The 11,375-nt window shown below is 47.5% G+C and overlaps 1 protein-coding gene across 3 annotated transcripts in view; it reads left to right on the forward strand.

The window, feature by feature from the left end:
- DCAF4 (DDB1 and CUL4 associated factor 4) overlaps positions 1-11,375 on the forward strand; it is a 34,467-nt gene that overhangs the window by 8,105 nt on the left and 14,987 nt on the right. For 2 of the 3 annotated variants that reach the window (XM_006170496.2, XM_006170497.2), the window contains exons 2-6: positions 3,445-3,544; positions 6,050-6,150; positions 6,551-6,708; positions 7,628-7,710; positions 9,169-9,271. In XM_006170496.2, coding sequence (XP_006170558.1) covers positions 3,447-3,544; positions 6,050-6,150; positions 6,551-6,708; positions 7,628-7,710; positions 9,169-9,271 — 543 coding nt within the window. In that variant the 5' untranslated portion in view covers positions 3,445-3,446. Of the gene's footprint in view, positions 1-3,444; positions 3,624-6,049; positions 6,151-6,550; positions 6,709-7,627; positions 7,711-9,168; positions 9,272-11,375 lie in introns of all 3 variants that reach the window. The other variant, XM_006170498.3, reaches the window with a different exon arrangement.

An 11,375-nucleotide genomic window follows, 5' to 3' on the forward strand; every position in this document is an offset into this window, starting at 1 on the left:
AGAACTGCGGTTGCCTACATATGGGAGTCCAGCATCATAGCCATTACGCCAGCTGCTGGTCCCAAGTCCACATTGTTTTTCAAGCTGCTATTTCCAGGACTTTGTGCGGTCACTGTTTGTCTATGTGGGATCCAGCTCACATAACCATCAGACCTCTGGCCGGCCCTGTAAGTCATATTAATCTAAAGTTTTATTCTGATGTCTTTGTCTGGTTTTGGTGTTAGATTAATACTGGCTTATAAAATGATTTGGAAAGTGGGACCAGCATTTAATGTAATGGCTATGTCACTGGACTCCCATGTAGTCGACTGTGGTTCAAGTCCTGAACCTGGTGGCTTAAACTCATACCGGGCGCATGTACGTGCGTGCCCAAGATCCTAAGAGGAGAATGGAGGAGAAGAGATTACAGCATAGCCATCCCCCCTGGGGGGTGATTTCTCCCTCTGTCTTTCTGACGAGCACACACGCCCTATAGCAAAACCTCCCCAAAAAACAGGGGAAAAAAAGATTTGGAAAGTTGTAGTAAATTTCTCCTATACGGGGACCAGCAGTTAGCATAATGACTGTGTCGGTGGACTCTGATGTAGTTGACCATGGTTCGAGTCCCGGACCTGGTGGCTTAAACTCACACCGGGCGCATGTACGTGCGTGCCCAAGATCCTAAGAGGAGAATGGAGGAGAAGAGATTGCAGCGTGGCCTCTTCCCCTACGGGGGTGATTTCTTGCTTTCTATCTGTCTGTCTCTGCCTTTCTGGCGAGCCATGCGCCCTATAGTGAAAAACCTCTAAAAAAAAAAAACTCCTACGTGACTTTTTACTTATTTATTTATTTATTATTATTATTAAACTTGACGGGGGGTGGGCCAAGAAGGCAAGCTGCCAGGTCTGGGACTTTAACCGTGGTTGGCCACGTGGGAGTTCAGCATCTTAACCACAATGCCACCTGATGGCCCCTCCTATACGACTTTGATAGTGTTTTGTATTATCATGATCTAGTCCCAAAAGAAGGAAGTTATACACATTTATAAGTTGTGTGATATTGCCCAGTTTCCATAAAGTCAAACTATGTTTATTTGCTGTTTGAGATGAATATTATGTCTTTCCACAGCAGTAGTCTCTTCGAAATTGTTCTTCTTGGTGCTGTCAAGTGACGTGGTAGTTAAGGTGCTGGACCTCCCACGTGCCCAACCACGGTTTGAGTCCCAGACCTGGTGCTTACTTTCTCACTCACCCCCACATCTCTCCATATATTATTATTTAAAAAATAATAATAAAATAAACAATTTTTAAAGAAATTATTCTTTTCATTTTCAAGTATTTTTTAAAAGTTTCTGAAAGGCAAAGCCAAGCTCAGCCTTGTGCCACACATCTGTTTTTTTTGTTTGTTTTGTAAGGTTTTTGCCATAGAGGTATGCTTGCTGGAGAAAGACAGAGACAATGAATGGGAACGAGAGAAATCACCCCCTAGGGGAGTGGCCATGCCCCAGTCTCTTCTCCTCTATTCTTCTGGGATTTGGGGCGCGCACATAAACATGCCTGGTGTCAGTTTCAAACTGCCAGGTCTGGGACTACACCACCTGCTGGCCCCAGCAACACATCTGTTTAATGCCTACCCCACAGACCAGCTCCAGAGCTGCAGGATGCAGCATTTTGTCCAGCCGATTGCTGTCAAGCACCTCCTATTTTGAGGCTTATTTAATTCCACTCGTTATTGTTGCTGTTGTTATTTAATTTGACCAGAGAGAGAAAGCTGCCAGGTCTGGGACTTGAACCGTGGTCGTCTATGTGACAATACAGCACCTTTAACCACCATTACCACCTGCCGGCCCCAAGCACCTATTTTGAATAGGGTTTCTCAACCTCAATACTATTTTGGGCCCTCTGTGTAAAGGGAGGGAGAGAAGAAAGCACCCCCCTCCCTCCCTCCCTCACCCTGTACCCCCAGTGGTTACACTGCTGTCCCCTCTCCTCCATCTCCGTCCTTTCAGGCTTTTGGCACGCACACATACCTAGTGTGCCTCGTCTAGAACTTGAACTGTGTGGTCAGCCATGTGGGATTGGCCTGCTTCTTAACCACAAGGCTGCAGAGCTGACCCAGTGCTATTTTATTAAAAGTTGTCCTGTGCATCGTGAGCATCCCTGGCTTTTACCCACTAGGTGCCAGTAGCAGCCCACCCGAAATGATGACAAGCAAGAAAGGTCCCCTGGTGGGCAGAATTGTTGGTTAAGAAGTGCTGGTTTAGGAATCATGACATGTGCTAGATTTCCTATTTTCAGATAAAATTGTCTCTAATTTTGAATTTGAGTTCTCACTGTATATTTTTTAGCTTTGGAGCCACGTTTGTCTTACTTTGGCACCATGTGCTGAAGACTTTTCAAATCTATGTATTTAGCTTCAGTTCCTTCTGAATGCACAGACCCTTGTTTCCAGCTGCCTGCATTTTGGAATTGGTTTGTTCAAAATAGGCTCGCATTCTTCCTCCCCTAGACTGCTCTTCTTCGAACCTTATTTCTGCTCTCCCAGCTGGGACACATCCCTATCCATCCTCAGCTCTCTTTCTCAGTTCATTCTATCTCTCCACCTCTCCCAAAAAACTCACCTGCTAAGTCTTTCCAAATCGGTCTCTATTCCCAGTGCCACTTCCAGTTTGCGGGTCGCTGTGACAGCCCTTAACCTTCTCCTTACTCCCTGTGTAGCTGCTTTAAGGTGCCTTTGCAAGCAGGTCTGATCATGTCATCCTCAGCACCCTGAGTCATCATGATCCTGTCCTGCCTGCCTGTCTAGCCTCATCCCTCAACTCTCACCATACTGAATCGCTTGCAGGCCCCTTAACCCACAGCCATGCCTGCGCGCTCATTTTTAGGATTTGTTTCCATCCCACCTCCCTCTTTCCTACCCTGTCCACACAGAGCAGGCAGGCTTTTCTCCTGCTCCACCTGGAGACATCCATCTGGGAAGATATGGGTCTTCACCCTTATTCTTGCACACTGCAGGAATTGGTCTGTGTGTCTTCTTACTGAATAGCAAGTGCCTGGAGACCGTGGACATGGCTCTGCCCACTCCCCAGGGTGTAGCCAGCACAGGAGTGGGCCCGCTGCTCTGTAAATAGTGTGAACTATTAAATGGAAATACCCAGAGTAGAAGGAAGCTACCTGGGATTTAAAATAGTAGATTTGATATTCTTGTTCTGTTTTCTCGTGCTTCAGCAAAAATTTACAGAGAGCCAACTAGGTCATGGGTGGTAGGAACAAAAAAGAATAGGCCGAGACCTCTGCCTTGAAGAACACACATCACATCTAGTATGAGATGGGGTAGAGACAGTTTCACAGAAAGTGCTAAGGCTTGGTGTGGTGGCCAGGAGAGGTAACCCAGGTTGGGCCTGGAAGGACTGTCGGGAAGCAAACAGAAAGCCTGCACACACATATGTACGTAATTTTCTTTTAGGAATGGAGATGAATACAAGCGACTGGCAAAGTAGGAGAAGGCTTGGGAGAAGAAGCCATCAGCAGAACCGCTGGTTCAGACAGCACGATTCTGATGAGAGGCAAGTGTGCTGAGGCTGGGTGGCCAGCTTTTGCCCAGGGCCGTTCTGGCATTGTCAGCACGGTGCAGCTCACACTCAGGTGCGTGTGAATCATAGGGGCTTCGGTCAAAATGCAGATTCTGACGACGTAAGTCTCAGGTGGGGCTTGAGGAGAGTCTGCTTTTTTTGCTGTTGTTCAGATTTTTGCCATAGCATTCATGTACTCTCCCCATCCGCATCCAACCCTGGGAGAGAACACTTTTTTTTTTTTTTAAGAGATTTTTGTGATAGGGCCTGCGTTCTTTGGAGAGACAGAGACAGAGGGACAGAAAGTGAGAAATCACCCCCAGGGGTGGAGGATGGCCACCCCACCCCACCCCCATTCCCTTTTTCCTCCATGCCTCTCTCAGGCTTTTGGGCACACACACATGCACAACCACCCCTGCCACGTCCGGGACTCAAACTGCGGTCAAGTAGTCCAGTGACGTAACCATTACACCATCTGCTGGGCCAGAGAACACTTTTTTATGGTTTAGGGCTGGTGACGTCTAGCTATAAGAAGTCTGTGCAGCCTCCATTGAAGCTTCCATCTCAGCAGAGGGGACACAAATGTCGATTTCCAGACTTTTCCACACTCTAGACCATCAAGATGTCGCATATCTAGATGCTCACCCAGGCCCAGCTGCACTGGCACAAGCAGTCAGGCACTGCTGCATAAGTCTGGGGCCATGTGAAGGGTCCAGCTTCAGTTCCTGGTCTAACCTAAACATGCCAGGCCTGGAGAGGCAGAGAGAGAGAGTGAGTGAGTGATTTTCTGGCAGGGTTTTGCAGTTGCAGTCTTGTGGCCCAGCCTCCCAGTTAGCCGGTATTACATGTCTGCATCATCACCATTCAGTGCTGCTATAGAACAAAATTAACCCAAACAGTAATAAAAAGGGCCTAGAAGTTATGGAAGGGATAAGGGCTTTACAAATAGGAAGTCTGGGCCAGCTGGTGGCATAGTGGCCGACTGCATGGTTCATTTTCCAGACCTTGACACTCACCCCCTACAAGCACATGTACCCTATAACAACAACAACCAAAATTACGAAGTCTGTGTTAGACACCCTGCTTTCCTACATCAAACTGGGCAGTTTACTTAATTGCATCCAATCACTGTGCTTTTTTGCCAAACAGGCTGATAACCTTGTGAGGTAGGTGATGTGTGTAAAAGCCCCTGATGGGCTGCCTGGCCCGAGTAGGCCTTTGTTACGTGGTAAGTCATTTCTGAAACTTGACCCATGTTGAAAGGTCAGGACAGTGCACAATGTGTATGTATGTGTGTGCATGTTTTTAAATTCTTTAAGAATAATTTTTTAAATTAATTAATTTATTTAAATTTTACTGAGGGACAGAGTATGTGAGAGAGAAAGTGATAAAGCGAGTTGCCAAGTTCAGGACTCAGACCACGATTGGCCAGGTGGGAGTTAAGTGCCCTCCACCACCACACCACATGCTGGCCCCTGTTTGTGGACGTTGTAAGGAGAACTATGGATACTTTTTGGGCCCTTGTCCTTCCCTTAAGAGCACAATGTGTAGCAAAATGTGATCTGTGCAAGAAGAGAGTCACACCTTGGCCTCGGCAGGGTGGTGTGGAAACCTTCCGGACAGCCAGCCATCTTCGGGGTCCGTGCAGAAAGGACAGAGCAGCAGTTCTTGGACAACACACACAGACATTTGTCACACCATTTAATCCTTCCTCCTGTTGATCCCAGATGAGCTACTTCAAAAAACTCTGGGCCCTAGAAAGGGGAAGAACTGATTTTCCCTGACACTATGTATAGCATTGGTATTTATAAAAGAAGGAAAAAAAAAATTCCTTAACCTCGTTTTGTAGTTTATTCCTTTCCGTGGGGGGCAAGAAGGAGAGTTCTTGATTTTAAAGTGAATTGTAGCAGGGTTCTAAAACAAAGTCTTGTGCCTTTTCATTGCATTCTTCAGTCTGCAATTGCCCCAGAAATCGCCTGTGGCTTTGCAAATCAAGTGGTTTAAGGAGGGCTCTACCCCGGCACTGATGAGCATGTTAACCTCTGTTTTCGGAGTCTGTTTCTCCATGTGTAAGTTTGCGTGGCCAAGGAAATTTTCAGTGCTTTGTACTACTGAAGCCAGCAAAGAATGAAATTCACCTGGCCTTGTAACTGCTGCAGAGCTGACAGATGAGCCCAGCTGGTAAATTCTCATTCGCAGGGATTTCTGTTCTCCCCCTTATCTGAAAAATTCCAAAAGACCTCACAAAATGCTCAGATGAGATGAGAAGAGGAATGATTGACATGTATCCTCTTTTAATGAAAAAAAGATCAAGAAGCCAAAACCTTGGCTCCTTTTGATTTATTCATAGTGAGACAAGTGCTCCCCTAAGTAACTAGAAAGGTGAGCGGGTCACGGGTCAAGGCTGTAGGACTGCCTGAATAGGACTTGGCCCATCCCCCAGTCAGGATGACTGGAACCCAGGCCCTCTGCTGAAAGTTCCCACAACTCTGTTGACAGGCACAACCCAGGGACAGCACAGAGCCCACAGGACTCTGCCCAGAGAGATGATGAGGCCCCATCAACGTCGTCCAGTGCAGCTGGGAGCTCTTCTGCACCAGGTAAGGGAGTCGCTGGAGAGGACCTCTCTGGTCCCACTATGGGGAAAGGGGAACCCAGCCCTGCCAGGTCATGTCTGTTCTGGGTGCTCTCTCTTCTCAGCCAGGTCTCACATGTGTGTCTGTGTGTGACCCTTTGGGTGGGTATCCCTAGCCCATTCCTGGATTGGAGAGACTTCTAGGAGCGATTTGAAACATAACAAGAGGACCTGGTTCTGTCAGAAACAGCAAACTGGAGACCAGTAGACTTCCCAGGAAAGAGCTCAGCCCAGGGTAGTGACTGGCAATTCCTGGTCCTCCCAAAAGACCTCTGCATTGGCGATGGGAAGGCCACTAGGCTCCTGACTAGGGGGCATACTTTGCAGTGTTCCAAAATAGTGAGTTTAATTTTTGTTGGCTACAGATCTACCAGGGTTTTACTTCGACCCTGAAAAGAAGCGCTACTTCCGCCTGCTCCCTGGACATAACAACTGCAACCCTCTGACAAGGGAGAGCATCCAACAGAAGGAGATGGAGAGCAAACGACTGAAGCTGCTAGAGGACGAAGACAGGCAGAAAAAGGTGGGCTTCCTGTCCCCGAGCCACCTGTCCCCTCTGCTCCTGCCAGCAGCTAGCCACTGGGGACACTTAGCATAGGTGTGTGCTTCAGGGTGTGTGGCCCTAGATTTCCCATGGCAGGAAAATGATGAGAATAAGAATAACCAGAAGTCTTCACCCCTCCTCCCCCATTTTCCAGGCTTCATGAGTAGTTCTGACATTTTGTCCTTCCCCGGAGGGAATCCTGGGAAGGCAGCATGATGTCATTTCATTAACTGGGTACTGGAAATAGAAAACCAGTAGGCGAGGTATAGAGTGAGTGGCAAGGCAACTTAAAGACAGATTTAGGTGCCAGGATGTGTTGTTGGTTGTGGGGACTGTGGAATGGAACCCCCAGGCCTTGGGGTCACCATAGGCCAAGCAGAGAGTACACACAGTCTTGAATGTCCAATCCCATTGCCATACTCACTGGCCTGATGGCTTTGTCTCCCCAGGAGTAAATTGACGGGGGCTTGGACCACGGTGCTGAGCAGACTTTCCAGCTCATACCATTCTGGTGCTGGGCTCTCCCGCGGGCCAAGGAGAGGAGACTTGTGGAGGACACTGTCCAGTCTTTATGCATATATTTCCTGCCAATTTGGCACCTGCTTCCTTCCTTGCATCCTATGGAACTAAAAACATTCTTCGTTCTGTAACATACATGTCTATTAATTTTTTTATTGACACGTATTAACTGTACATACTGTGGGTACGGTGGTTTCTTTTTTTAGTATGTGACTATAACAACATGTAGTGATCAAATCAGGGTAGTTAGCCTATTCCTCATCTACAGCAACATTATTTCGTGTTGCGAACATTCAAAATCCTCTCCATAGGGTATTTTCAGATATATAAAATCTTTATTGAATTCTTTTTTCTTTTTCTTTATTTTTTTTAAACTTAGAAAGTAGCCAGAATGGGATTTAATGCATCTTCTTTGCTGCAAAAGAGCCAGCTGGGTTTTCTCAACACCACCAATTATTGCCGGTAAGACAATACCACATTGTTAGGGTTTTTCATGAATGATCGTTTCCTGTTTCTTATTTCTGTGGCCCAAGAATCCAGTGAGGATGGGCCGTGTAGGCTTCTCGGTGAGGAATCTTCACAATTGAGGGACTCTGGTTCACAGCTGCCTCAGCTGCTCTGGCCAGCCCTGAAAAACTCTAATGAGTGGTGGGGGTGGGGATTTAGGCAGAAATTACTGTGTTATTTGTAAACTGACACTTCAGTAGAAAGCTCTACATCTTTATTCCATGAGATTTTCCCTCCTACTCTTCACTGTCTTAGCTTTTGCTGAAAACGACATTAGGGCCAGCCATGTGGCATAGCATTTAAGGTGACTCATTTCCACGTGGCTGACGGTGCAGTTTGAGACCTGGACTCTGCGACTTGAAAAACACACCGGGCGCATGTGCTTAAAACCCCAAGAGAGGGGGCCAGCAGATGGCATAATGGTTATATTGCTGGACTCCCACCTACTTGAGTCTCAGACCTGGTGGCTTAAACCTCACACCAGGCATGTATGTGTGCATGCCCAAAATCCCAAGACAAGGGATTGAGGTGTGGCCATTCCTACTGGGGGATGATTCCTCACTTTCTCCCTGCCTGCCCTCCTCCCAGCAAGCACATGCACCCTATAGCAAACTAAAATCAGGAGGTGGGAATTAGATGGATATGTGCATTAACCTTTACCAAGATACATATGGTGTCTGCTGTAATCCTCACTAAAACTGTGTGAGATTAGGTTGATACTTGCCCCCATTTCCTATGAAGAGACTGAGGCTCAGAGTGGCATGATCTGCTCGAGGTAAAGGTGGGATCTGTCTGACTCCGGCAGCTGAGCTTATAGGCCCTGTGTTCTGCCTCCCACTGTGCAGGGGACAGGTGAGGAAACACGTGCAGCTGAAGTGGCTTACAGGCGGGTACAGCCCTCAGTGTGGGGCAGTGCTCCTCAGGGAGACTAGCCCTGCGGTGGCTATCCAGCAGGGCAGGGTGCTCCTCTATTTCCTTCCTTCTGAGGAGGAAAGAATTAAAGATCTAGGTAGAAAGATCTGTCCTCCACGCTGAGATATGCTGTGTTCTTAGGGGAGAGGGAGAGGCAGCCGTGCTGTGGCAGAGGGGCAGGGGCAGCAGGTGGGTGACTGCATCCCTGGGCTCTCAGCCGCCATGTGCCATTGTTCATCTGCAGGCACATTCTCAAGAGAATGAGTTGTACCAGATGATGTGGAATGAGTCCCTCCGGTCCTAACCTTCTGTGAAGGGGCCACCCAGTCTTTGTTTTAGTTTTCCTAAGCCTTTTGTGGGGAACTAAAATTCAGATGACCAGGGATTTTGCTGTACTTCCTTGCTGAAGAGTCACGTGAGGAGGGCTGAATGGGAGAGCTGGAGAAGGGCAAGGGTGGACACCCCAGTGCACTCATGCCCTCCCCGCATTGCCCTCTGCAGGTTAGCCCAGGAACTGCGACTGAGCTGCATGCAAAGACAGAGGGTCCAGATTCAGAGCTCAGATCCTTCCGCTCTGGCAAGTGACCGATTTAACCTCATACTGGTGAGTCGCACGAAACGTGCTTGGATGTGGGTGTATGGCTACCATCATCGGGGCACTCCAAGGCTTAGTACTGGCAGTTGGCAAGCCTGGCTGTGTGGAAGGCAGTGTCTTGGTTTTACGGTTTTAAACTACTTACCAGCTGGCTACCCGCTGGTACATGCTGAGCTAGCAGGGCAGGCAGTGCTGTGACCATTGTCACCCACACTTCAGCTCAAGACGAGATGAAGTTAGCATCTGGCCCCAGCCACATGTTGAATAAGATGTGTTACAAAATAACTTATTGACTGTGTGGTGTGCAATTGAGAGGGTACACAGTGGACCAGGGGTTTCTAACCCTTCCTAAACTGGAGCAGGATTTGGGCTAAAACTGAGACACTGGTGTGCTCCAGTAGCAACCAGCTATGCTGCCCTTGCTTGTTCCTGACCTTGGTGGCAGGGTCCTGCAGGCCTGTGATTTAGGGTCGCATGCCCAGCACACTTGCATCACACACTCATAGGGAATAGAGGGTCCTCTGCTTTTAGTTCAACCTGTGCCAGAAGCCAGGGCTGGCTCCTTGAGCCCAGAGGCAGGGAATTGTTGGCAAAGAGCTAGAGTCAACTGGAAACAAAAGGACCCTCGCTTCTCATGAGCCACCCGAGACCCTGGCCTGCCTGGCAGGCCCTGTCCTTCCTGGTGGCAAGGGGAAAGCCAAGGAGAGTGCGAGGAGGATATTGAACCAGAGGCTGGACTCAATGATCTGTGGGTAGGACTGGAGACTGATGCTACAGGCCAACTCTGGAGATTGGTGCTGAGCCCTCTTGTCCTGGGAGGCCTTGACAACAGACCACTTCCACAGCAGGGGTGTGGGGAACAGAGCCCAGATTTTCTTCTATGCCTTTACCCTCTGTGTGTGTTTGGAGGTACAATTTGATCTGAATCAATAGAGTATTTTCTTCATTTAGCTCCCCTCAGGAGCCCCTTCCCTGGGGTAGAACAGGTGGGGACAGTGGAGGTCATTGGTGTGCAGAGTCTAAGGGTGCCTGCACTGCTTAAGGTAAGCCTGAGCATCCCAGTCTTCCCCCTTCTCACCTCACACAGGCCATGCGTGCAGTCATTGGCAGGTCTTCTCCGTCACCCAAAGTGACAGCTGGCTCGTGTGACCAAAGGTCTGGGAAGGGCAGTTTCCCACTGAGAGAGAATTTTTCAGATCTAGTTCTAGTCACTGGAACATAACTACTCCCAAGTAGGCTAGCAAAGTGATGCAATTCTGCCAGCCCTCAAACCCATGTGTTTATGTATGTAATAGTAAGTAAACATACAGAGGTTTTGCTTTGAAATAACTATTAGCCACATTGTTTTAAAATGCAAAGGAAAGGGTCTAGCAGGTATATGGTGGTTAAGGTGCTAGATTCCACATGGTCGACCATGGTTCGAGTCTTGGGTCTGGTGGCTTGCTTTGTTTTCTCTCTCTCTCTCTTGTCAAATTAAAATATTAAATAAGAAAGGTAATTTTTAAAAAGAATTATTTTATTTAACTTTATTTATTTATTTTTAATTTGATTAGAGAGAGGAAGAGAAGTTAAGAAAGCAAGCTTCCAGGTCCAGGACTCAAACCATAGTCAGCCATGTGGGGGTCCAGTGCCCTTAACCACCATGCCACCTGCCAGTCCCAGAAAATAATTTTTTAATGATTATTTAATTTAATTTATTTATTTAGAGGGACAGAGGGGAAGAGAGAGAGCGAGGTAAAGTGAAAAACCATGCCGCCAGGTCTGGAACTCAAACCACGGTCTACTATGTGGGAGTCCAGTGCCCTTAAGCACTATACCACCTGCTGGCCCCCCCAAAAAAAAGAAAAAAATATATATATATAAAATATATATATGTATTTTTTTTTTAAGAGAGAAATTTTTTTCTTATAGGGCATGTGTGCAAGACAGAGACAGAAAGGAAGAAGTCACCCACCAGGGTAATGGTTACACCACAGTCCCTTCTCCTCTATTCTCTCAGGATTTTTTTTTTAAAGAGTTATTCATTCATTTATTTAATTCCATTTGTTATTATTTTTTAATTTGACCAGAGAGAGACAGAGAAAGGGAAAGTGAGAAAGCAAGCCACCAGATG

This window comes from Tupaia chinensis, unplaced genomic scaffold (genome assembly GCF_000334495.1).
Source record: "Tupaia chinensis unplaced genomic scaffold, TupChi_1.0 Scaffold148607_1, whole genome shotgun sequence".
Lineage (NCBI taxonomy): Eukaryota > Metazoa > Chordata > Mammalia > Scandentia > Tupaiidae > Tupaia > Tupaia belangeri.